The following is a 27716-nucleotide window of genomic DNA, read 5'->3' as shown; positions in this document are numbered from 1 at the left end:
TCCCTTTTTTTTTTTGTTTAAGCTTCTTTTCTTAGTTTTTATTACGGTGTGAGGACTTTCCAAGCCTGAGCTTCTCTCCTCATCTGTTTGGTGACCCTAAACAAAGCAGCCATCAAAGTCAAAAACCTGTCACCTCCATCTTTCTTCACCTCAGAACATAACTACCATCGTCGCAACATTTTTTCACAATTTAGTCTCCATCATATTCCCTGACGACAGCAGCAGAACCCTGTAACATGGTCTCGGTGGGGGGGGGGGGGGGGGGGGCAGTGGCCATTACTGGGCTATTTCTAGAGGGCTTTCATTATGCTAGTCTGCAGCTTGCTGGCTAGCAGACAGGCAGTGTATAATTTCCCCCTGAGTACTATAATTATGAGCCTATGGTGAATGGGTCTGAATGGAGCAGGAATGTGGAGTTTGCAGAAAAGGTCAACCCATGAGTGGAACCCAACACACAACCCGCCACAAAACGCAACACACCACAAAACACCACAACTACTCTTGATTGGACAGAGCAGACTGCAAGGCCACAACAGTGCGGCTGTACCTGTCTGTAGAAACCATATAATGATGCATCCTTCTCTCCTTCAGCGCAGAGTTCCTCATCCTCTCACACAGGAAGCCATCTAATGTCATCTACAGAGCCTGGTATGACATGCAGACTCAACACTCCTCATAATGCTGACTCCACAGTTGCCTTGCTCGAATCTGACACCCTCATACTTGTGCCCTGCGGGGAACAAAGACGACGCTGTGAAGTGTGGTTCCTGGCAGCCTCACTAGGCACCAGAGAACACTGGCCTGTTGGAGTGGTCACACTGCATTCTGGGTAGAGGAGCCGGTTCAGTACTGCCTCAACCACCAGTCTTATCTGTGAGACAAACCAACCAGACAGGTCATACCTGCTCAAGCCAGGACAGAATGATGTAGTGTGTGGTGCTTGATAGCTGATGTTTAAATTCTCTCAACACTTTTTGACTTTCTGTTGTGCAATGTGTTCTCACTTCTCTTACAGTTCTCGCATGCCCATTCAGGGGAAGACTTACAAGTCGTTCTGCACAAAATACAAAATCTCCTCTACTTGTCCTGAAATTATAACACACACATATTCAATGTCATACCATAATTTGAGTAAAACACGACTTAACAGAAGCAGTGAGGGTTAAGATAATTTGCTGAATTACAACGTCTTAATGCCTGTATCGAATGGCCAAAATGTTTTGAGCGAGTGGAGTTTATTAACATTTATTATTATTATTATAAGTAGTAGTATTATTATTATTTATTTATTTCATTCATTCAGAATTTCCTTTGACAGTTCGCTGGAATCCGGATATGACAAAACGCAGGTGGTACTTCACATCCCCGGTGAGTTCAATCTGAAAAAAGTGTGCACCATTTAACTACGCTTTCCGGGCTGAGCGTCAAACGGTACCCAACACATCCACGGTTCCAACGCACCACCGTGTTTATTTAAACACACGTTTTGCTTCCTTTTTATCGGTGTTGAACTCACCCCTGCCTTTGGTAACAACATGGCGCCGCTGTTGGCCCCTCTCAAATGTGGATTTCACTTTCAAAGGCGGAAAATAGCACTTATACTGCGTCAAACAAGCTCCTTTCATGTGTGGAGTCAAAGGGACAAACGACAGGACAAGCAGCGGAACGCACAGACGACATATTCGGTGAGCATTTGTCTGGACGGTAGAAGGACATTGTGTTTTAGCTGAACTAGCCAGCTAGCCGTTAGCTTCTAGGTTGTCCAGAGAGGACTTGTCCCCACTATCCAGTCATTCAGAGAGGACTTGTCCCCACTATCCAGTCAGAGTGGACTTGTCCCCAACAACACAACTAACTAGTGACAACTATTCACCTAATAAACAAACAAACAAAACTATTCACGACACACCTAGTAGTGCCAAGGCCTTTGGTAGATAGTGCTAAATGTTATTTTGCTGGCTCTGTCAATGAAGAGTTTGGGTTATCTAGCTAATAATAATATCACTGACCAACCTGTTATGTGAACATATTAAATAGCATTTTGCATACTATGTGTTATGTGAACAGTGTAATGTTTTGTGTTGTGTATGTGGCCTAACTACACAACTATACATTAATCAAACACTTGAGAAGAGCACTCAGTTTAACGATGTTTAATGGTCGAGACTCCGGGTGAACAGGCAGAGAGAGATCAATTCGCGCCTCATTGCGCATGCAACAGCATGTTACTATATAACATAAAGTAGTCCCTTATTATGTAGGCTAGACACTACATTTTGTGTGGTGTGTGTTGCGGGGTTAGAGCTGTCAATGGTCTGCCGTTCGGTAGATAAGGCTTTAGGGTTAGGGTTTGACGGTCCCACCCTTGGACTCACCGATGTTACCGTCTGCTTTTGACAAGCTGGCTAACGAGCTAATAAGGTTAGGAGTCATGCAGGCTTCACTGACAGCACTGGGCAGCTAGGAGCCACTGAACCGAGGTCCAGAGGATTGACTTTAACTGTGTTGACACTGTTGCTGTTAGGGGTGTAACGATACACTAATCTCATGATACAATACGATACACGATATTGGGTTGACGATAACAATACGATACGATACACTAAGGGCAGGCGTGAAGCGTTGCAGTAGCGCTGCTGTTCACACCAATAGTGCGTTTCTCCACATTTATACTAGGGCTGTATATCATCTTGGATTTCTCGATACGATACGCATCACGATACACAGGTCACGATTCGATACGTATCACGATACAGAGGTCACGATACAATACGATACACGATATTGGGTTGACAACGATACGATACGATACACTAAGGGCAGGTGTGAAGCGTTGCAGTAGCGCTGCTGTTCACACCAATAGTGCATTTCTCAAAATTTCTACTCCACTACACTTTGTGAATTTAGAGCTTAACTGTTGTAATATCATGGAGAGGCCTCGAGACAAAAGACGTGTTTGTTACCAGCGTTGTGTGGCCAGCGTTCACTGATATACAATAAACATATCACGATATTGTTTTCACCTTGACGATACGTATTGTGACGTTTCTGTATCGCGATATATTGTGGCGCGATATATTGCTACACCCTTAGTTGTTGTGCAACACTATTTGAAGTCCTGAAAATAATCTATATAACAGTGCCTGAGTGTTGTGTATGTATGTGTGTTGTGTATGTATGTATGTATGTATGTATGTATGTATGTATGTATGTATGTATGTATGCATGCATATTTGAGTAGAGTACCTTAACAGAACATTGCTTTATAAATGTTCTTAGTCAGTAGACAAACATACTCCTGGAGTTTGCTCGATCGCCTTACCATACCATACCATTTTATTTATAGAGCACATTTGAAAATAACAAAGTTTACCAAAGTGCTGTACAAGTCAAACAACAATAACACACAAAGAACACATAGTAAAACATACGCACTATGTCACATGAAAAAGGAGAAGTCTCTTAGGCCATGTCAGGAAAACGCCAAAGAATATAAGTGAGTTTTGAGGCGTGATTTAAACACCTGCAGAGTGGGGGCCTGTCTAACATGCAGAGGCAGCTCGTTCCAGAGCTTAGGGGCGGCCACTGCGAAAGCCCGACCCCCCCCCTGAGCTTCAGCCTGGATTTGGGGACAACCAGGAGAAGCTGATCAGAGGACCTGAGGGACCTTGAAGGAGCATAGGGTTCCAGCAGTTCTGAGAGGTAGATGGCTGCCAAGCCATTTAGGCACTTAAAAGTAAACAGCAAGATTTTAAAATCAATCCTAAAACGCACAGGAAGCCAGTGGAGCGAAGCCAGTTGAGAGGGGTCAGGGAAGAATTTTTACAGCTCACTTATCTGGCCCCCGGGTGATTACTGTTTTTTTGCTTCCCTCTGGAATATGTAGAGAGTGGGTCGTATGCCCACCTCCCTTGTTCTCTGTAAAGCGCATTGTGTTGCCTCTGGGTATGAAATGCACTATACAAATAAAGCTTTGATTATTGATTGAACAGGGAGGGGTGGCTGTTTAATCATACCAGAGGATAGGAGCAAAGCCAAGGGGTTGATGTGGGAGTTGCCTGGTTGTTTTCAAGTGTAGGCCGCAAACCTCATTCAGTCCATCATCAGAGTGTAGGCTTAGCTCCCACCAGTTGCCTGATGAAGACCTAAAGGTTTTGCATACTTATCATTAAAGTGAAACCGGGAGCTGTAATTCCAGTGTGCGTATTTGCCTGTCTCTCACACGTTAGTTCCCACCATTGGCCAGCTAGATGTTCAAGCAGCATCCGTATCATGTAAACGGCCTGATAAGTGATAACGTTATCTTTTCACTTCAGTCACCTAAACTGACACCAGCTGATCTTGTGCACAGGGGCGGACTGGCCATCGGAAGCACCGGGAATTTTCCCGGTGGCCTGGCGCACCAACTAGCCTGGCCCGCGGTGAATGGCCTGCCCCCTGTCAACAAATCGCGCAACACCCCCCCCCCCCCCCCCCACACCCCTTCAACAAGTTGCACAGCACCCCCAACCCCCCCATCAACAAAACGAAACTGAAGGTGTTCCATCTCACCGCGTCGGCTCGGCTCGTGGCCTGACTGGGGCTACGTTTCCCGGCAGGAAATATTCCCCCAGTCCGGCCCTGCTTGTGCAGGACCCTCTAGTCTGTAGAGTCTAAAGGATAAGGGTTCAAAGGTGACAGGAGGGGGTGCTTAACCAGGCTTTCTTCTGTCTTTCAGTTGAGCCCCAACCTGAGAACAGCGGCATGGACGGTCCACGGGGGGGAGAGCAGTCGACGGATTCTAGAGGCCGCAAAAGTAAGCGTCTAGACCCCGTAGTGAAGTGATTGATTCAATCCAATGATTCAATGGCCTGAATCAGACAATCTAAAGGTGATTAATCTACACCAGTCTTAAAGGGGCACAGTCATGCATGTTTCAGTTGATATTATTTGTATTAAATGCGTACATTCTGTGTGTAGGCCTTTAAAAAAAATCACCATTAGTGTAGCTGTTTCCCTACACGGAAAACTGAATTGCTGAAATAAATTATGGGACGACTTGTTTACCTTTTGAACTTTTTCTGTGATTTTGTTGCGGCATTTCCAGTATATAGAAAAACATCTACACTGACGGTTACTTTGAAAAGGTCAACACATGGGATTCATTGAGCCTAAGAGCAGAATGCTGATGGTATGACATCCCTACTAATTTTGTGTTGCTTTGTGTGGCCTTCAGCATTTGCAGGTGTCAGACAAGCGGACGTGTTGGCATGGAAACGCAGGGGGAGGACTGAACGCAGATCCCAAAAATGTGGTGGGTAGCCATGCCGACACAGCCGTTATTCCCCCCAATAATATACATACCCCTAGGTCATACTCTGTTCTACAGGATAAGCAGCTTGGGTACACAATGAGCAAGCGACGGCACAGCCAACCTTCTTACCACCTGGCCCATCCCGGCTGTGGGCTCGCAGGCCTGATTTGGCTTCAGTAATGTTTCAAGACATCGCACGGAATGCAGAAAAACAAACAAGATTTGGATTAGCAAACAAAACATTGGTTAGCAAACACATGAACGTGCTTTGCTATTGTTACTACGTGTCAATTCCACACGGGTCCATATTGACCTTAGACTCACAAGTCAGTCTCTACATGCTGTGCTCAGCTAGAGATTGAAGACATTTGTCCAGATTTCATCGCTTAAAGTGGGTGGAAACAATGAGAGAGACTAAAAAGCCTGCACCAATCCATCGTCTTTAGGGCGGTCCTTCCTAATGGGGCAGTGAATGTTTTGTTTTGATTCTTCACTCCAGTTTTCTCGGAGGACATCATTTCCAGTAAGGCCGGTCCTTCACCCTATCGGAGATGTAGGCGGTGGCTCTGATTGGTAGCGGCGGTCATCGGTGCTGTTCTAGTAACGATTTTCAACGGAGATATCTCCAGACATTCTAGAGAGAGATCTCGAAAAGTCTGGCATTGCGAGACTTTATTGACCTTCACTTCCACGGCAGACAGATACTGTTAATTGTCACTGGCGGCGTCGCCTGATCATGTTGATTAAAGACAGGTGTTTGGGGGGGTAGGAGGAGGTTCTCTGTAATTTGCCTTGTTGTGATGCCACGCGGCAACGCTGAAACGCTGCTGGACCATATTGCCTGGATTAGAGGCATTACTGCTTGTTCGCAGAGAGAGTCCCAGTGGCAGGTATCTGGCAGCGTCCAGGTCAACAAGCAGCCATCTTGGCTGCAGTAGGCTGGCACCCCATATGGGATGACAGTCCAGTGTCCACGGGTCCATCTGGAGACGGCTCCTCTTCCAGCTCCCGGATCCCCCCGTGGGCCGGCGCTGACAGGTGGATGTTTCATATGCATGCCCAGGGAGCAGCTGGCCCTGGGACCGCGCTCGCTTCTAGCAAACCAAAGGGGGGATTGAAAGACTAGCTAATTGTGTTGGCAAACTGATACTGTGAAAAGCCATATTTGTGCATGAAATCATCCCTCAGTGTCATGCTAGTTGAGATGGAGAATCAGGTATATAAGTAATCGGTAATCAGTTTCAACCTCTTGTTCTATTATGAAAGTAAATAAAGATGAAACATATTAGGAAAGGATAAGTGGCTCGGTGCGCCAAGAAGGTCCTGGGTTCGATTCCCGCTTGGGACGCTGTGGGTGCTGGGGATGCTCTCTCCAGGGTCGGCAGGTACTCGAGACTGAAATCTGCAGAATGTACATTCAACTGTATAAAAATCAATCTTCAAATGGGCTGTTGTGTTGTATTCCCGTTCCCAGCTGAAGGAGGTGAACTCAGCCACCATCCTCTCCGCCATGCTGTCCTACGTGTGGCCCAAGGACCGGCCAGACCTGAGGGCTCGGGTCGCCCTGGCGCTGGGCCTGCTGGCTGCAGCAAAGGTAGGCCTACTGAAGGTCGCCGCAGCCAATCAGATCTGTCTGTCTGTCTGTCTGGTCTGGTCTGCCTAGTCTGAGTCACAGCTGTCCCTGCGCTTTTAATTAGCCCTAATAACCATCTCACTGCCATTAGCAGGATTCATCAACCACCTCTCTAGCTCCAGAACGAAGCACACACACACACACACACACACACACACACACACACACACACACACACACACACACACCAGAGGCGCACGCTTTAATGCACGTTAACCCTAACCCTCCTACAGCCAGCTAAAGAGCTGCTTACTGAGTCACCAAGTGTCTGTGTTGGTAACCCCACCTCTCTGCTTCTCCTTGTCCCCCCCCACTACCTCTCTCTTTCTCTACCTCCGACCCCCCCTTCTCTCTCTCTCTCCCTCCCCCTCTCCTTCTCCCTCTCTCTCTCTACCCCCCCTCCTCTCTCTCCCTCCCCCTCTCCCTCTCCCTCTCTCTCTCTCCCTCTCCCTCCCCCTCCCCCTCTCCCTCTCTCTCTCTACCCCCCCTTATCTCTCTCCCTCTACCTCTCTCTCTCCCTCCCCCTCTCCCTCTCTCTCTCTACCCCCCCTTCTCTCTCTCCTTCTACCTCTCTCTCTCTACCCCCCCTCCTCTCTCTCCCTCCCCCTCTCCCCCTCTCTCTCTACCCCCCCTCCCTCTCTACCTCTCCCTCTCTACCCCCCCTCCCTCTCTCCCTCTACCTCTCTCTCTCTCCCTCCCCCTCTCTCTCTACCCCCCTTCTCTCTCTCCCTCTACCTCTCTCTCTCTACCCCCCCTCCTCTCTCTCCCTCCCCCTCTCCCTCTCTCTCTCTACCCCCCTCCCTCTCTACCTCTACCTCTCTCTCTCTCTCCCTCCCCCTCTCTCTCTACCCCTCCTCCCTCTCTACCTCTCTCTCCCTCCCCCTCTCTCTCTACCCCCCCTCCCTCTCTCTCTCTACCCCCCCTCCCTCTCTACCTCTCTCTCTCTCTCTCCCTCTCTCTACCCCCCCCCCCCTCTCTCAGATGACCAACGTGGCTGTCCCCTTCATGTTTAAGTATGCGGTGGATGAGCTGAACCAGATGTCAGGACACATGTTGAACCTGAGCGACGCGCCCAGCACTGTGGCAACCATGGCAACGGCTGTGCTGATTGGCTGTAAGTCCCATGCTCTGTGTGTGTGTGTGTGTGTGTGTATGTGTATGTGGTCCCTGGTCCTGACCCAGCCCTGGTCCTAACACAGCCCTGGTCCTAACACAGCTTTGCCTGCAGCCTCTTATCATAATAACACCACTTAGGTCCTGCTCACTAGTGCTGCTTTTACCCCTCTTGTCTGGGATAATCGGCGACCAAGAATAGACCTTCAGACATGGCGGACCTGGAATGATTCCGATGAGGAGAATAACATGACATTCCCTCCGAGGGCCGAGTCCAGTTCTCCAGGGTTCTCTCCGTGTTGGTGCTGCTTGGTGGAGCAGACTGCGGAGTGAGGGCGTGGCTGGAGACGCTGGTTCTGTGCTCATCCTGCTATGCCAGATGATGTCGACACACTTGTTCATTAGATTAACATTTCTATTTAACGCCACATTACAGGCTATAAAGACTGCCGGTCTGTGGAATTATTAACCAGACACACACACACACACACACACACACAAAACGATGTTCTCACTGAACTCAACACAGGCCGGCTATATCAGCCTCATTTGTAGTCATACAGGCCATCGGTTATGTTGACATGTCAGAAACAGTGTTTCTATGGCTGATATGTGGTTGAATAACTGGCTGTGTGCTACGATTCATAGAGGACAAATGTTTCGTGTCTGTCTAACTGCTCGTTAATCTCCCTTCTCTCTCTCTCTCTCTATCTCTCTATTCCCTACCGCCATCCACCCCTCCAACATCCTCTCCCCTCCTCCCCTACCCCCCCCCCCCCCCAGACGGGGTCTCCCGGGCGGGCTCCGCCCTCTTCAACGAGCTTCGCAACGCCGTGTTCGGCAAGGTGGCCCAGAGCTCCATCCGCCGCATCGCCAAGACCGTGTTCCTGCACCTGCACAGCTTGGACCTGGGCTTCCACCTGAGCCGCCAGACGGGGGCGCTGTCCAAGGCCATCGACCGCGGCACCAGGGGCATCTCCTTCGTGCTCAGCGCCCTGGTCTTCAACCTGGGACCCACCGTGTTTGAGATGGGCCTGGTCAGCGCCATCCTGGTGAGGAGAGGGGGTCCGCGGCTACGCTTGGGGCTGCTGTAGGTCAGGTCCGTGTCTGGTCAGGGTTAGAGACAGGGTGAGGGTAGACACTGTCTGGTCAGGGTTAGAGACAGGGTGAGGGTAGACACTGTCTGGTCAGGGTTTGAGTCAGGGTGAGTGTAGGACTGTCTGGTCAGGGTTAGAGACAGGTTGAGTGTAGACACTGTCTGGTCAGGGTGAGTGTAGACACTGTCTGGTCAGGGTTATAGTCAGGGTGAGGGTAGACACTGTCTGGTCAGGGTTATAGTCAGGGTGAGGGTAGACACTGTCTGGTCAGGGTTAGAGTCAGGGTGAGGGTAGACACTGTCTGGTCAGGGTTAGAGACAGGGTGAGGGTAGACACTGTCTGGTCAGGGTTAGAGTCAGGGTGAGGGTAGACACTGTCTGGTCAGGGTTAGAGACGGGGTGAGGGTAGACACTGTCTGGTCAGGGTTAGAGTCAGGGTGAGGGTAGACACTGTCTGGTCAGGGTTAGAGACAGGGTGAGGGTAGAGACTGTCTGGTCAGGGTTAGAGACAGGGTGAGGGTAGACACTGTCTGGTCAGGGTTATAGTCAGGGTGAGGGTAGACACTGTCTGGTCAGGGTTAGAGACAGGGTGAGGGTAGACACTGTCTGGTCAGGGTTAGAGTCAGGGTGAGGGTAGACACTGTCTGGTCAGGGTTAGAGTCAGGGTGAGGGTAGACACTGTCTGGTCAGGGTTAGAGACAGGGTGAGGGTAGACACTGTCTGGTCAGGGTTAGAGTCAGGGTGAGGGTAGACACTGTCTGGTCAGGGTTAGAGACAGGGTGAGGGTAGAGACTGTCTGGTCAGGGTTAGAGACAGGGTGAGGGTAGACACTGTCTGGTCAGGGTTAGAGTCAGGGGGAGTGTAGACACTGTCTGGTCAGGGTTATAGTCAGGGTGAGGGTAGACTGTGGTCAGGGTTAGAGACAGGGTGAGGGTAGACACTGTCTGGTCAGGGTTAGAGACAGGGTGAGGGTAGACACTGTCTGGTCAGGGTTAGAGACAGGGTGTCTGGTCAGGGTTCGAGTCAGGGTGAGGGTAGACACTGTCTGGTCAGGGTTAGAGACAGGGTGTCTGGTCAGGGTTCGAGTCAGGGTGAGTGTAGACACTGTCTGGTCAGGGTTAGAGTCAGGGTGAGGGTAGACGCTGTCTGGTCAGGGTTATAGTCAGGGTGAGGGTAGACACTGTCTGGTCAGGGTTTGAGACAGGGTGAGGGTAGACACTGTCTGGTCAGGGTTTGAGACAGGGTGAGGGTAGACACTGTCTGGTCAGGGTTAGAGTCAGGGTGAGGGTAGACACTGTCTGGTCAGGGTTAGAGACAGGGTGAGTGTAGACGCTGTCTGGTCAGGGTTAGAGTCAGGGTGAGGGTAGACACTGTCTGGTCAGGGTTAGAGACAGGGTGAGGGTAGACACTGTCTGGTCAGGGTTAGAGACAGGGTGAGGGTAGACACTGTCTGGTCAGGGTTAGAGACAGGGTGAGTGTAGACACTGTCTGGTCAGGGTTAGAGACAGGGTGAGTGTTGAAGATTGGCCGTGGTCAGTAGTGTCCTGTTGTCCACGGTGAGGATAGCTGAAGGGCCCAGCGCCATGGACATGGGGGGGTAGGGTCAGGGCTGGAGATGACCCTCGTCATACAGGACCTTCTATTGAGCATCGGGCCGTCTCATTCGTGTTGTAATTCAGACGAGTGAACGTGGAGCCCATTGGTTAACGAGATGAGTTTGAAACCAGGGAAGTATCTCACAGCCCTGTAGGAGGCCTCCCTCCTCTACCCCCCCCCCCCCCCCCCCCACCCAGGCGTCTCGTCCTCCATGTCGGGGTGTGATGTGGTCTGTTATGTGTCTCAGGTCCATAATAGCAGCTCGCCCATGATGAGAGCAGACAGACTCCATTGACCAGAAAGCTAACGCATTAGTATGATTAGCTCGGGCGTTTTCCCCTCCATTCGTAACAGTCAGTTGGAGAGCGAAATGGTTTTTTAAGAGCTCGCTATTATAATACCTTGTAAGACTAATAAACATGATATATTCAGACGCGGGTGGCCGACTTCGTCCCTCGGTAGCTGTGTTAAGTCACGGTCCCCGTGAAGAGCTGGCCTAACGTGACGGCCTCCTGTCCTCGTCCCTGTCCACAGTATTATAAGTGCGGCGTTGACTTTGCGGCGGTGACGCTCGGCACTCTGGGAGCATACACCGCCTTCACCATCGCCGTCACCCAGTGGAGGTAAAGTCTTCATATCATTCTACAGATGAATATGCAATTATTGTCAGTTGCTTCGGATAAAAGCATCTGCTAAATGACTGTAATGTAATAACCAGGCTAGCTAGCTTATGTGGATGGCTGTGATATTGCTAGCAGCTCAGTCTTACTCAATGTGACATTTCACACATAGAAATACATCACAGCTCACTATCAGAATAAAGTCACATACTGTTCTACAGTCTGCCTGTCTGCATGCCTGTCTGGTGTGATTGTGATGGTGTGATAGTGATAGTGATGGTGTGATAGTGATGGTGTGATTGTGATGGTGTGATAGTGATGGTGTGATGGTGTGATAGTGATAGTGTGATAGTGATGGTGTGATAGTGATGGTGTGATGGTGTGATAGTGATGGTGTGATAGTGATGGTGTGATGGTGTGATAGTGATGGTGTGATGGTGTGATAGTGATAGTGTGATAGTGATAGTGTGATAGTGATGGTGTGATAGTGATAGTGATGGTGTGATAGTGATGGTGTGATAGTGATAGTGTGATAGTGATAGTGTGATAGTGATGGTGTGATAGTGATGGTGTGATAGTGATGGTGTGATAGTGATGGTGTGATAGTGATAGTGTGATAGTGATGGTGTGATAGTGATGGTGTGATAGTGATGGTGTGATAGTGATGGTGTGATAGTGACGGTGTGATAGTGATGGTGTGATAGTGATGGTGTGATAGTGATGGTGTGATAGTGTGATGGTGTGATAGTGATGGTGTGATAGTGATAGTGATAGTGATGGTGTGATAGTGATAGTGATGGTGTGATAGTGATGGTGTGATAGTGATGGTGTGATAGTGATAGTGATGGTGTGATAGTGATGGTGTGATAGTGATGGTGTGATAGTGATGGTGTGATAGTGATGGTGTGATAGTGATGGTGTGATAGTGATGGTGTGATAGTGACGGTGTGATAGTGACGGTGTGATAGTGACGGTGTGATAGTGACGGTGTGATAGTGATGGTGTGATAGTGATGGTGTGATAGTGATGGTGTGATAGTGATGGTGTGATAGTGATGGTGATGGTGTGATAGTGATAGTGATAGTCCGATAGTGATAGTGATGGTGTGATAGTGATGGGGATGATAGTGATGGTGTGATAGTGATGGTGTGATAGTGTGATAGTGATGGTGTGATAGTGATGGTGTGATAGTGATGGTGTGATAGTGATGGCGTGATAGTGATGGTGTGATAGTGACGGTGTGCGTCATCTTGTGCTCAGGACTCGTTTCAGGATAGAGATGAACAAAGCCGACAACGAGGCGGGAAACGCCGCCATCGACTCCCTCCTCAACTATGAGACAGTCAAGGTGAGTCCACCCACTGTGTCCTCTCTCTCTGTCTCTCTCTGTCTCTCACTCTCTCTCTTTTGTCCTATCCATCTCTCCCTCCTCTTTCTGCAGTACGTGTCAACATGTTATATTGTAACACACACCGATATCCTTCACTGAACTTCTGGCCATAAGTGTTTCTCTCTCTCTCTAGGTAACCTGCTTTTAGCCTATATTATGCAAACACAGCTGTATTCATATTCACCATCAATCATCTATCATGTTGTATAGAGTTATAAGTAGCCATGCTTTTAGGCTGTTTGGGGTGTAATCCAGATGTGTTATGTGCTGCGTGGTGCTGCTTATTCCTCCCTGGTGTTGTGGATGTTGTAGTTCTGTGTTGTTTAGTGTCATGTGTGTCAGTGCGTCTGGGTTTAGTCTCAGCGCAGGCCAGAGAGGGCGCCGCGTATGTAATTAGATCCCCGCCCACTCAGAAATCCCTTCCCTTTCCACAAAGGAGGCTCGCTCCGAACCACAGCTCCACTCTCCTGTCCCTCCCTGTGCTGGTGTCTCTCTGTGTGTCTCCGTGTGTGTCTCTCTGTGTGTCTCTCTGTGTGTCTCTCTGTGTGTCTCTGTGTGTCTCTCTGTGTGTCTCTCTGTGTGTCTCTCTGTGTGTCTCTGTGTGTCTCTGTGTGTCTCTGTGTGTCATGTGTCTCTGTGTGTCTCTGTGTGTCTCTCTGTGTGTCTCTGTGTGTCTCTGTGTGTCGCTGTGTGTCGCTGTGTGTCGCTGTGTGTCTCTCTGTGTGTCTCTCTGTGTGTCTCTCCGTGTGTCTCCGTGTGTCTCTCTGTGTGTCTCTCTGTGTGTCTCTCTGTGTGTCTCTCTGTGTGTCTCTCTGTGTGTCTCTCTGTGTGTCTCCGTGTGTGTCTCCGTGTGTGTCTCTGTGTGTCTCTGTGTGTCTCTGTGTGTCTCTGTGTGTGTCTCTGTGTGTGTCTCTGTGTGTGTCTCTGTGTGTGTCTCTGTGTGTCTCTCTGTGTGTCTCTCTGTGTGTCTCTCTGTGTGTCTCTCTGTGTGTCTCTCTGTGTGTCTCTCTGTGTGTCTCCGTGTGTGTCTCCGTGTGTGTCTCCGTGTGTCTCTCTGTGTGTCTGTCTCTCTGTGTATCTGTCTCTCTGTGTGTCTCTGTGTGTCTCTGTGTGTGTCTCTGTTTGTGTCTTTCTGTGTGTGTCTCTGTCTCCCTGTGTGTCTCCCTGTGTGTCTCTCTGTCTCCCTGTGCGTCTCCCTGTGCGTCTCCCTGTGCGTCTCCCTGTGCGTCTCCCTGTGTGTCTCTCTGTGTGTCTCTCTCTGTGTCTCTCTCTGTGTCTCTCTGTGTCTCTCTGTGTCTCTCTCTGTGTCTCTCTCTGTGTCTCTCTGTGTCTCCCTCTGTGTCTCCCTCTGTGTCTCCCTCTGTGTCTCCCTCTGTGTCTCCCTCTGTGTCTCCCTCTGTGTCTCCCTGTGTGTCTCCCTCTGTGTCTTTCTGTGTGTCTCTCTGTGTGTCTGTGTGTCTCTGTGTCTCCCTCTGTGTCTTTCTGTGTGTCTCTCTGTGTGTCTCTCTCTGTGTCTCCCTGTGTGTCTCCCTGTGTGTCTCCCTGTGTGTCTCCCTGTGTGTCTCTCTGTGTGTCTCTCTGTGTCTCTGTATGGTGAACATGTCATCAGCAGCACTGAGGGACGTGACACGCCCACCTCACTAGACCAGAGGAAAGCTCCAGCTAACACTCTCAAAACATCACAGTCAGATAATTAGCCAGATAAGACTGCTTTTGTTTTACGCATAGTGCCTAGGGCTGTATATCATCTTGGATTTCGCGATACGATACGCATCACGATACACAGGTCACGATTCGATACGTATCACGATACAGAGGTCACGATACAATACGATACGATACGTATTGCGATACACACATCATTTACTGAAAGATTTTAAGTGTTCAAGACTGAAAACTGAATGGCTCAAATGCACTATATAGATAACTCAAACTCAATGACTGGACAGAGAGCTAGCTAATAAATATTTTACATTTGATATCCATGCTTTTTAAACTGTCAACATTGTAGTATTTATGGTTTTTCAAAATTATTTATATGTATGCTTTTTTAACTTAATATTGTAGAATATGCTTTTTAAACTGGATTTAAAAATGTAAATCAAAAAAAAAAAAAAAAAGTTTTTTTTTTTTTTTTTTTTTAATTTTACAGCGCCCGGCTATATCGATACTCCGGGCTGAAAGATCGATACAGTATCGCGAGACTACGTACCGCGATGCATCATTGTATCGATACAATCCTACAGCCCTAATAGTGCCGTTGTTGTTGTTTGCTCAATTGTAGAGACTGTCAACCAACGTCTCCCACTCCGCCAGCTACAGCCAACCTGCTTCGGGATGTGCATAAGCCTGCCTCTGTCATCTTTCACTTAGCTGTGTGTGTGTGTGTGTGTGGGGGGGGGCGCAGGGCGAGTGGGGTGTGTGTCTGCTGCTCTGCTACTGTTATGTGTTTGATCAGCTGTTGGCCTGTAGATGACAGAGCCAAGCGCGTTCTGTTAGTCAAACACATCATTAGGCTACCTCGCTCTAATGCCCCGAGCTTCTCAAAGACCTATCGACGTGATTCATCTCTCCTCCAGCATCACAGACCTGGATGTGTTCTCTTTTTCCTTCTCTCTGTCTCTCTCTCTCTCCATCCCCCCCCTCTCTCTCTCTCTGTCTCCCCCTCTTTATCTCTCTCTCTCTCTCTCTCTCCACCCCCCTCTCTCTCTTCATCCCCTCTCTCCCTCTCTCAATCCTCCCCCTCTCCCTCTCTCTCTCTCTCTCTCTCCCCCCCTCTCTCTCCCTCTCTCTCTCTTTCTCATTCTCTCCCTCTCTCTCCCCCCTCTCTCTTTCTCCCTCTCTCTTTCTCCCTCTCTCTCTCTTTCTCATTCTCTCTCTCTCTCTGCCCCCCCCCCCTCTCTCTCTCTCTCATTCTCTCTCTCTCTCCCCCCCCCCTCCTCTTCCCTCTAGTATTTCAACAATGAGCAGTATGAAGCGGAGAAGTATGACAGCTACCTGCAGGTGTACGAGTCCTCGTCCCTGAAGACCACCTCCACGCTGGCCCTGCTCAACTTTGGCCAGAGCGCCATCTTTAGTGTGGGCTTGACGGGCATCATGGTGCTGGCCAGCAAGGGCATCCTGACAGGTGAGGCCAGAGCGCCATCTTTACTGTGGGCGCTGGCGGAGTGTGTAGATTGTAGAGCTACTGTAGCTTGAACTCAAGATTTCAACATTCAGTGGTTGGAGTTGACAGTCATGTGACTGATTTTTGGGACTATATATTGTTGTTGTTGTGACTTTGCATTGTGGCTTCTGAAAGGTTTGACTGTTTGAATACAACTGTGTGTTGTATTTTGTGTCAGGGTGGTTGTATTTTGATTGATTGATTGATTGTTGTTGTTGTTGTTGTGGTGGTCCCCAGGGTCGATGACGGTGGGAGACCTCGTAATGGTGAACGGCCTCCTCTTCCAGCTCTCCCTGCCTCTCAACTTCCTGGGGACGGTCTACAGAGAGACCAGACAGGCCCTCATAGACATGAACACGCTCTTCACGCTGCTCAGCGTCGACCCCAAGATCAAGGTAACGCACTGCAGGGGCGGGGCTAGCGGGTGGGGGGAGGGACTGACCTGGTCTCTCTAACCAGTATGACTGATCTGGTCTCTCTAACCAGTATGACTGACCTGGTCTCTCTAACCAGTATGACTGACCTGGTCTCTCTAACCAGTATGACTGACCTGGTCTCTCTACTAACCAGTATGACTGACCTGGTCTCTCTACTAACCAGTATGACTGATCTGGTCTCTCTACTAACCAGTATGACTGACCTGGTCTCTCTACTAACCAGTATGACTGACCTGGTCTCTCTACTAACCAGTATGACTGACCTGGTCTCTCTAACCAGTATGACTGACCTGGTCTCTCTAACCAGTATGACTGACCTGGTCTCTCTACTAACCAGTATGACTGACCTGGTCTCTCTAACCAGTATGACTGACCTGGTCTCTCTAACCAGTATGACTGACCTGGTCTCTCTAACCAGTATGACTGACCTGGTCTCTCTAACCAGTATGACTGACCTGGTCTCTCTAACCAGTATGACTGACCTGGTCTCTCTACTAACCAGTATGACTGACCTGGTCTCTCTAACCAGTATGACTGACCTGGTCTCTAACCAGTATGACTGACCTGGTCTCTCTAACCAGTATGACTGACCTGGTCTCTCTACTAACCAGTATGACTGACCTGGTCTCTCTAACCAGTATGACTGATCTGGTCTCTCTACTAACCAGTATGACTGACCTGGTCTCTCTACTAACCAGTATGACTGACCTGGTCTCTCTAACCAGTATGACTGACCTGGTCTCTCTAACCAGTATGACTGACCTGGTCTCTCTACTAACCAGTATGACTGACCTGGTCTCTCTAACCAGTATGACTGATCTGGTCTCTCTACTAACCAGTATGACTGACCTGGTCTCTCTACTAACCAGTATGACTGACCTGGTCTCTCTAACCAGTATGACTGACCTGGTCTCTCTAACCAGTATGACTGACCTGGTCTCTCTACTAACCAGTATGACTGACCTGGTCTCTCTAACCAGTATGACTGATCTGGTCTCTCTACTAACCAGTATGACTGACCTGGTCTCTCTAACCAGTAGGACTGACCTGGTCTTTCTACTAACCAGTATGACTGACCTGGTCTCTCTAACCAGTATGACTGACCTGGTCTCTCTAACCAGTATGACTGACCTGGTCTCTCTAACCAGTATGACTGACCTGGTCTCTCTACTAACCAGTATGACTGACCTGGTCTCTCTAACCAGTATGACTGACCTGGTCTCTACTAACCAGTATGACTGACCTGGTCTCTCTAACCAGTATGACTGACCTGGTCTCTACTAACCAGTATGACTGATCTGGTCTCTCTAACCAGTATGACTGACCTGGTCTCTCTAACCAGTATGACTGACCTGGTCTCTCTAACCAGTATGACTGACCTGGTCTCTCTAACCAGTATGACTGACCTGGTCTCTACTAACCAGTATGACTGACCTGGTCTCTCTAACCAGTATGACTGACCTGGTCTCTCTAACCAGTATGACTGACCTGGTCTCTACTAACCAGTATGACTGACCTGGTCTCTCTACTAACCAGTATGACTGACCTGGTCTCTACTAACCAGTATGACTGACCTGGTCTCTCTAACCAGCATGACTGACCTGGTCTCTCTACTAACCAGCATGACTGACCTGGTCTCTCTAACCAGTATGACTGACCTGGTCTCTCTAACCAGTATGACTGATCTGGTCTCTCTACTAACCAGTATGACTGACCTGGTCTCTCTAACCAGTATGACTGACCTGGTCTCTCTAACCAGTATGACTGACCTGGTCTCTACTAACCAGTATGACTGATCTGGTCTCTCTAACCAGTATGACTGACCTGGTCTCTCTACTAACCAGTATGGCTCACCTGGTCTCTCCAACCAGTATGACTGACCTGGTCTCTCCAACCAGTATGACTGACCTGGTCTCTCTACTAACCAGTATGACTGACCTGGTCTCTCTACTAACCAGTATGACTCACCTGGTCTCTCCAACCAGTATGACTGACCTGGTCTCTCTACTAACCAGTATGACTGACCTGGTCTCTCTACTAACCAGTATGACTGACCTGGTCTCTCTAACCAGTATGACTGACCTGGTCTCTCTACTAACCAGTATGACTGACCTGGTCTCTCTAACCAGTATGACTGACCTGGTCTCTCTACTAACCAGTATGACTGACCTGCTCTCTCTAACCAGTATGACTGACCTGGTCTCTCTAACCAGTATGACTGACCTGGTCTCTCTAACCAGTATGACTGACCTGCTCTCTACTAACCAGTATGACTGACCTGGTCTCTCTAACCAGTATGACTGACCTGGTCTCTCTAACCAGTATGACTGACCTGGTCTCTCTAACCAGTATGACTGACCTGCTCTCTACTAACCAGTATGACTGACCTGGTCTCTCTAACCAGTATGACTGACCTGGTCTCTCTAACCAGTATGACTGACCTGGTCTCTCTAACCAGTATGACTGACCTGCTCTCTCTACTAACCAGTATGACTGATCTGGTCTCTCTACTAACCAGTATGACTGATCTGGTCTCTCTACTAACCAGTATGACTGACCTGGTCTCTCTAACCAGTATGACTGACCTGGTCTCTCTAACCAGTATGACTGACCTGCTCTCTCTACTAACCAGTATGACTGATCTGGTCTCTCTACTAACCAGTATGACTGATCTGGTCTCTCTACTAACCAGTATGACTGACCTGGTCTCTCTAACCAGTATGACTGACCTGCTCTCTCTACTAACCAGTATGACTGATCTGGTCTCTCTACTAACCAGTATGACTGATCTGGTCTCTCTACTAACCAGTATGACTGACCTGGTCTCTCTACTAACCAGTATGACTGACCTGGTCTCTCTAACCAGTATGACTGACCTGGTCTCTCTACTAACCAGTATGACTGACCTGGTCTCTCTAACCAGTATGACTGACCTGGTCTCTCTACTAACCAGTATGACTGACCTGCTCTCTCTAACCAGTATGACTGACCTGGTCTCTCTAACCAGTAAGACTGACCTGGTCTCTCTAACCAGTATGACTGACCTGGTCTCTCTACTAACCAGTATGACTGACCTGGTCTCTCTAACCAGTATGACTGACCTGGTCTCTCTAACCAGTATGACTGACCTGGTCTCTCTAACCAGTATGACTGACCTGGTCTCTCTAACCAGTATGACTGACCTGGTCTCTACTAACCAGTATGACTGACCTGGTCTCTCTAACCAGTATGACTGACCTGGTCTCTCTAACCAGTATGACTGACCTGGTCTCTCTAACCAGTATGACTGACCTGGTCTCTCTACTAACCAGTATGACTGACCTGGTCTCTCTAACCAGTATGACTGACCTGGTCTCTCTACTAACCAGTATGACTGACCTGGTCTCTCTACTAACCAGTATGACTGACCTGGTCTCTCTAACCAGTATGACTGACCTGGTCTCTACTAACCAGTATGACTGATCTGGTCTCTCTAACCAGTATGACTGACCTGGTCTCTCTAACCAGTATGACTGACCTGGTCTCTCTAACCAGTATGACTGACCTGGTCTCTCTAACCAGTATGACTGACCTGGTCTCTCTAACCAGTATGACTGACCTGGTCTCTCTAACCAGTATGACTGACCTGGTCTCTCTACTAACCAGTATGACTGACCTGGTCTCTCTCTGGTCTCTCTTCCCTGGTCCAGTAATTCTCTTCATTCTCTGTTGGCCGCTGTGGGATGACACTACCAGTCAACCTATTACACACTCAACACATTCCCTCCTTTTTTGCTACATTAATTATGTAAATGTCAATTTAATGTTAATTTCCCCCCTTTCTCACCCTGCTTGACACAATTGTAATCTCATTTTGGCGGCGTGGTCTACTTTCCATTTGGCCGTTTGAAATTAGCATGTGTTTACTAATGGAGTGTACATTTTATCAGCTCTATTCAGAGACCAAGGGGAATTGTGGGTAATTGCTCTGCTGTTGGATGGCAGCGATCTGGACTGGCTTTTACTGGAGGAGGCCTGGCTTCCCTGTAATGTCGGGGCTGAATAGGCTCCTCCTCTCCTGGAGCGTGGACATAGGAACAAACAGAGCTTCATTCCCAGCCCTCCGCTGTCTCCTTCCTTCTCTCCTTCTCCCTCCTTCCTTCCCTCCTTCCTTCCCTCCTTCTCCCTCCTTCCTTCCCTCCTTCTCCCTCCTTCCTTCTCTCCTTCTCCCTCCTTCCTTCTCTCCTTCTCCCTCCTTCCTTCTCTCCTTCTCCCTCCTTCCTTCTCTCCTTCTCCCTCCTTCCTTCTCTCTTTCTCCCTCCTTCCTTCTCTCTTTCTCCCTCCTTCCTTCTCTCCTTCGTCCCTAGTAATTGTAATCATTGCGTGTTGTAGATTGAGCACATGTATAGCTTTTTCACGTCAACAACATTGGGACCCAATTCAGCGATTCACCAGTTGCTCTTTGATCAGCTCCCTCTTCCTGATCCCTGTCTGCCTCCCCCCCTGCGTGCTCCAGGAGAAGGAGCTGGCTCCGTCCTTGCAGGTCACGCCCCAGGAGGCCACCATCAGGTTCGAGGACGTCTATTTCGAGTACCTGGAGGGCCAGAAGGTCCTCAACGGGGTGTCCTTCGAGGTGCCTGCCGGAAAGAAGGTTGCCATCGTCGGGGGAAGTGGATCAGGGTAGGCGTTTCACGTCCCATGCTTTTAGTTGGGATTCACTTTGGTTCTCATTTTTGGGGTGCGCTTGGTTCGGTTAAGCCAGTTCAGTGACACCAATGTAACCGTCTCAAAATTGTGACCTGGGAGCTCAAATGAAATCAAATACTTGGCACAGAGACTAGAGAACTGCAGGTGGACCTCCAGGCTTTGTAATAAGGTTCTGTAACAAGGTTCTATAACAACGTTCTATAACAACGTTCTGTAACAAGGCTCTGTAACAAGGCTCTGTAACAAGGCTCGGTAACATGGTTCTGTAACACGGTTCTGTAACAGGGTTCTGTAGGTTCTGTAACAAGGCTCTGTAACAAGGTTTTGCAACACAGTTCTGTAACAAGGTTCTAACGGGTGGCTTTGCGTGGGTTCTAGGAAGAGCACCATCATGCGGTTGCTGTTCCGGTTCTACGAGCCTCAGCAGGGGAACATCTACATCGCGGGGCAGAACATCCGTGACGTGAGTCTGGACAGCTTGAGGAGGGCGGTGGGCGTCGTGCCCCAGGTGAGGCCTGAGACAGAGTATAGAACGATGTCACCACTAGGAGAGAGACTAGCATCACAAGATGTCAGCCAAGCTGGGTTGTATCTCTTTCCCTCTCCATTTCTCTCAATGTCTATCTCTCCTCCTGTCTCTCCCTCTCTCTCTCTCTCTCTCTCTCTCTCTCTCTCTCTCTCTCCATCAGGATGCAGTCCTGTTCCACAACACCCTCTTCTACAACCTGCAGTACGGGAACATCAGCGCCACAGAGGACGAGGTGTACCAGGTGGCCAGGATGGCTGGTCTCCATGACGCCATCCTCCGCATGCCCCACGGCTACCACACACAGGTCGGGGAGCGGGGCCTCAAGCTGTCAGGTAGGCCTTGGCCACACACACACACACACACAGACGCACACACACACACACAACGTTAGAATCAGGTTTATTTAGCCAAGTTTTCACACATACAAGGGATTTGCTTTGGACGGTTGGTGCGTAAGACTCAATAGACACGGTGCAAGGACAAGACAGTTAAGTTACATGGTGTGTATTGTTGTGTGTGTTCGTTTACATGGTGTGTATTGTTGTGTGTGTTCGTTTACATGGTGTGTATCTCAATAGACACGGTGCAAGGACAGGACAACGGCAAATATAATAGACCAAGAAGCAACAGAGCAGATACAATATGATCTCACATATGCCATGTAATGCTATATACTGTACAATACAATCAAAGTCATGAGCGACACGGTGGCGCAGTACTTAGCAATGTCGCCGGACAGCAAGAAGGTCCTGGGTTCGATTCCCGCTTGGGATGATGTCGGCAGTGGGGATGCTCTCCAGAATTTTCGAAAAGAACCTTACAATTTCTACATTGTGTGTATTATTATACGTTTTGTTTACATTGTGTGTATTGCTGTATGTGTTTGTTCATATTGTATGTATTGTCGTGTGTTTGTTTACATGGTGTGTACTGTTGTGTACTGTACATAGTGTGTGTTTTTGTTTACATTGTGTGTATTGTTGTGTGTTTCCTTACATGGTGTATATTTTTATGTGTGTGCTTCTTTACACTGCGTGTATTTTTATGTGTTTGTTTACATTAAGTGTATTATGTCCATGTTTTGGTTTACATTGTGTGTATTTTGTGATATTTTTTACATTGTGTGTATTGTGTGTTTGTTTACTTTGTGTGTATTGTTGTGTGTTCGTTTACATGGTGTGTATTGTTGTGTGTGTTCGTTTACATGGTGTGTATTGTTGTGTGTGTTCGTTTACATGGTGTGTATTGTTGTGTGTGTTCGTTTACATGGTGTGTATTGTTGTGTGTGTTCGTTTACATGGTGTGTATTGTTGTGTGTGTTCGTTTACATGGTTTGTATTGTTGTGTGTGTTGCAGGTGGGGAGAAGCAGCGTGTGGCCATCGCCCGGGCCATACTGAAGAACCCTCCCATCCTGCTGTACGACGAGGCCACCTCATCTCTAGACTCCATCACTGAGGAGGTGAGTCACACACACTCACTCACACACACACACACACACACACACACTCCATCACTGAAGGGGTGAGTCACACACACTCACTCACACACACACTCCATCACTGAAGGGGTGAGTCACACACACTCACTCACTCACACACACTCCATCACTGAAGGGGTGAGTCACACACACTCACTCACACACACACTCCATCACTGAAGGGGTGAGTCACACACACTCACTCACACACACACTCCATCACTGAAGGGGTGAGTCACACACACTCACTCACACACACACTCCATCACTGAAGGGGTGAGTCACACACACTCACTCACACACACACTCCATCACTGAAGGGGTGAGTCACACTCACTCACTCACACACACACTCCATCACTGAAGGGGTGAGACACACACACTCACACGCTCACTCACACACACACTCCATCACTGAAGGGGTGAGAGACACACACACCTGTATGACATCAATGGTGATGGCCAGGTCCCGGTAGGAACAGCAGCTCAGTGTTGTCCAGGTTGACCTTGAGGTGATGTGTCACCATCCACCCAGCTGTGCGGGCCTCCATTTGCGTGTCTAAAGGGGGAAATGACAGAACCAGCTGGGTGTCATCGGCGTAGCAGTGATAGGAGAAGCCATGCGAGGTTTCACAGCACCAGAAGGTCGAATGACGATGTTTTGTATGTGTGGGCTAATTTGATTGGTTGATTTTTCCTTTGGTCTTGATTTCCGTAAGCCAGAATCATTTTACCTGGCCTACAATGTTAAGTGAATGAGAAGCTAGTAAGACAGCTGTCAACGGACCGTAACGTGGACTGTATTTTCATGAGAACTGGACGGGGCGACGGAGCACTACCGAAACGCTAGACACGGATGAAAATGAAGCGATATGGCAGAATACAAGACGCATTTAAGTCAAAAACAGTCAAAGTCGATTTTCAAAAAAATCAAGTTGTATTTGGATTTGTATGGGTAAGCCAGGCTTATCCTGGCTTATAGGAGCAATCGCCACTGACATACACATGCACATCTGCTAATCAGTGGTGTGTGTTGTTTTTCCTAAGCTGATTAGTGCGAGGTGACGGCGAGGGGTGATGTTGCGGGGGCTATGTGGGTGTGTGTCTAGTGTTACAGCCTTCATGCGGAGAAGTCTTGCTGTGACGCAGGTTGGGTGAGTGTGTGTGTGTGTGTGTGTGTGTGTCTGTGTGTGAGTGAGTGAGTGTGTTTGTCTGAGGTGAGTGAGTGAGTGTGTGTGTGTGTGTGTGTGTGTGTGTGTGTGTGTGTGTGTGTGTGTCTGTGTGTGTGTCTTGCATAGCTTGTTTTTCCAACATCTGCCGTTTTCTCCCCTGCCTAATCCATATGAACACTGATCGGAGATCCACTGTAGCAATGATGCGCACACACACACACACATGCACACACACACATGCACACACACACACACACACACACGCAACAAAGGTGCGTGTTGACTACCCTTTCGAAACGACAGGACACACATGTTATATGCTAATCTCTTCAAAATCCATCACAGTAACACAGTCCCGAAGGGGCTAAGAATGTGACAGCCCAAAAATAATTCCAGGCTTTCAGATCCCCTTCCTAACATTCGATACTGTGTGTGTGTGCGTGTGCGTGTGCGTCTGTCTAGAACATTATGAGTTCCATGAAGGAGATGGTGAAGGACAGGACATCGGTCTTCATCGCCCACAGACTTTCCACCATCGTAGATGCAGATGAGATCATTGTCCTGAACCAGGTGAGTGTCACTCTGGACCACCTGCATGGGAATCCAAATATCCATCCAATATCCTGCATGGGAATCCAAATATCCATCCAAATATCCTGCATGGGAATCCAAATATCCATCCAATATCCATCCAAATATCCTGCATGGGAATCCAAATATCTAACAGGAAATTCCCAAGGTGATACTGAGAGGACATGAGCCCTTAAAAAATATCAGTTCTGAAAAAGAAAAATTCTGGGGGAAAAATGTGCCAGTGGAAGCTGAAACGACTGCAGTTGCTAAAAAGAGCCAGCTGACCATCATCTAATAGAGATCCCTCAGAGATGACCATCATCTAATAGAGATCCCTCAGAGATGACCATCATCTAATAGAGATCCCTCAGAGATGACCATCATCTAATAGAGATCCCCCAGAGATGACCATCATCTAATAGAGATCCCTCAGAGATGACCATCATCTAATAGAGATCCCTCAGAGATGACCATCATCTAATAGAGATCCCTCAGAGATGACCATCATCTAATAGAGATCCCTCAGAGATGACCATCATCTAATAGAGATCCCTCAGAGATGACCATCATCTAATAGAGATCCCTCAGAGATGACCATCATCTAATAGAGATCCCTCAGAGATGACCATCATCTAATAGAGATCCCTCAGAGATGACCATCATCTAATAGAGATCCCTCAGAGATGACCATCATGCAGTCTGAACGAGGCTTCCCCTCTGACACTAACAGCTGCCACACACCAGGGCAGAGGGCCTGGACATCTCACTGGTCTAATATATCTCCCTCCCTCTCTCCCTCCCTCCTACTATCTAATGAGCCTCTGACACTAACAGTGTGAGTGTGTGTGTGTGTGTGTGTGTGTGTGTGTGTGTGTGAGAGAGAGAGAGAGTGTGTGTGTGTGAGAGAGAGAATGATGAGTGAGGGAGCTACCTGCCCTGCTGCCTCTACCTGCCCTCCTGCCATCTGAGAGTCAGAGTCAGTCCCTCTCTCTCTCTCTCTCTCTCTCTCTCTCTTTCCCTGTCCCTCTGAGAGACTGCTGGCTGCTGGCTGGAGAGGAAGCTAGTGCGTCCAGTGGTGACGTTATTCCCAAAGAAGTGCCTGCACCTGTCGTTGCTCCACCTACTATTTTTTCTAACCTCTGTGTTTACAACAGGGGTTTCCAGGATAGGCGACCACAAATCCTCATTATTGGTGACTCTGTTGTCAGATCTGTTGAGCTACCTGGCGTTGTCACCTACTGTCTCCCTGGAGGCAGAGCTGCCAATATGATTGAACGAGCCGACTACCATCCCTTAGCCCGCACAATATTTATCCACATAGGCTCAATGATGTCATGCACAAAGAATCTATCGCACTCAATTAGAGTCACTTGCACGAACCCTTGGGAGTCTGGGAAGAACCTGTCTTCTCTGACCCCATTCCAGACCCCTCGAAGAGTAATGGTTATTTTTGCCGCCACTATAGTCTACATGGCTGGTTAAAAATGTCTGCATTGCTACGGGCCATGGACTTATCAGCCATTTTGACAGCTTCTGGACTAGACATGATTTTTTTTATAAAGCAGATGGCCTGCACCTCAACACTAAAGGCCTCAAACAATTCACTGTGAATTTGATCCAGAATATTGCTTTTAACTTTGATTGATATCGACTGCAGCGTGATCCTGCTCTAGAATGCACTACCGTCCATAACTCAGGCCTGGATCATGACCTACATCCTCCCTCTCCTGTTACTCCTATTTATGCTGGCTCGGACTCTGAAAAGGCTTAGGCCTGATTCACTGGAACATTTGAAGCCTTCTTGGCCATCAGAATATAGACCATGTCAATTTATTGATTTCTCAACGTGACCTTCATATTTTAGTGCTCTCTGAAACTTGGCTTAAGAATTCTGCTGCTGACTCTGAGATTTCCATAAATGACCACTTAAAAGAAGCATATATTTTTTTTTTTTTTTTATTTTTTTATCTGTTTTATATATCTTGTATACCTATTTTGTTTGTGTTCTTAACTTGCTATTATGTGATGCCCGATGTCATTGTAAATGAGGTTTGCCTCAATGGTCTTTCAAGTTTAAATAAAGGCGAAATAAATGAATAAAATCCCCCCCCCCCCTCCAGGGTAAGGTGGCGGAGCGGGGGGACCACGCCTCTCTCCTCAGCACCCCCGGCAGCCTGTACGCAGACCTGTGGAACACCCAGAACAGCAAGATCCTGGGGGGCGGCGGCGCCCCGCCCGAGCCCCCGGCCCAGCGCCTGTCCCAGAAGGAGCAGGAGAGGAAGAAGCTGCAGGAGGAGATTATCAACAGCGTCAAGGGCTGCGGGAACTGCTCCTGCTGACCCCTGACCTCTGCACTGACCGAGACGCTCCTGAGAAGACCGTTGGCCAGCGAGGAGCAGGAGAAGACAGTCTGCTGTTGGCTGACATCCACACAGAGAGACAGACAGACAGACAGACAGACAGAGAGACAGACAGACAGAGAGACAGACAGACAGACAGACAGAGGGTCTCTGCCAGCTGTCTCAGTTGAAGCCAAGCGTACCAGATCTATATGACGTACTTGTCAGCCATTTGTTGATCAACAAGGATGTCTCAGCTTCTCTGGCACCTGACTGGGTTGGCAACAGATGTGAGCATACATGTCATGAATAGAATACCTGCCTTGAAGTTGACATAACATTTATTTTTAAATTATTATTTCCATATAATTGAAACTATATCTGGCCGTTTTTAAGGATGTGTTCTTAAAAAGGATGTGTACTTATGACTACTACTGTACATCAAGATATCTCAGATCACGAACTTAGATAGATGCACAGTGTCCAGGTAACGTTATTGTGAATGTTATTCCCAAAAATGCGCACAAGTCTGCCAATGTGTACAATGAAACAATGATATTTCTGAAGCCGAGAATAAATTTGTATTTGAAATGTT

At 48.4% G+C, this 27716-nt stretch overlaps 1 protein-coding gene across 1 annotated transcript; it reads left to right on the top strand.

Moving 5' to 3' along the window:
- Positions 1–1535: 1535 nt before the first annotated feature.
- On the top strand, positions 1536–27716 carry abcb7 (ATP-binding cassette, sub-family B (MDR/TAP), member 7; the record flags this gene model as incomplete). Its single annotated transcript, XM_084459371.1, has 16 exons — positions 1536–1685; positions 4718–4795; positions 5216–5293; positions 6768–6887; positions 7908–8040; positions 8823–9091; positions 11266–11354; positions 12612–12699; positions 15694–15868; positions 16145–16302; positions 20840–21003; positions 21409–21538; positions 21720–21891; positions 22916–23019; positions 24672–24779; positions 26903–27716. 16 exons carry the CDS (start codon positions 1536–1538, stop codon positions 27119–27121), a joined length of 2235 nt encoding a protein of 744 aa, XP_084315497.1. The 3' UTR covers positions 27122–27716.

This window comes from Borostomias antarcticus (assembly GCF_949987555.1).
Source record: "Borostomias antarcticus genome assembly, chromosome: 28".
Taxonomy (NCBI): domain Eukaryota; kingdom Metazoa; phylum Chordata; class Actinopteri; order Stomiiformes; family Stomiidae; genus Borostomias; species Borostomias antarcticus.
Note: the sequence above shows the minus strand (reverse complement) of the source record. Positions and strands in the feature narration are given on the sequence as shown.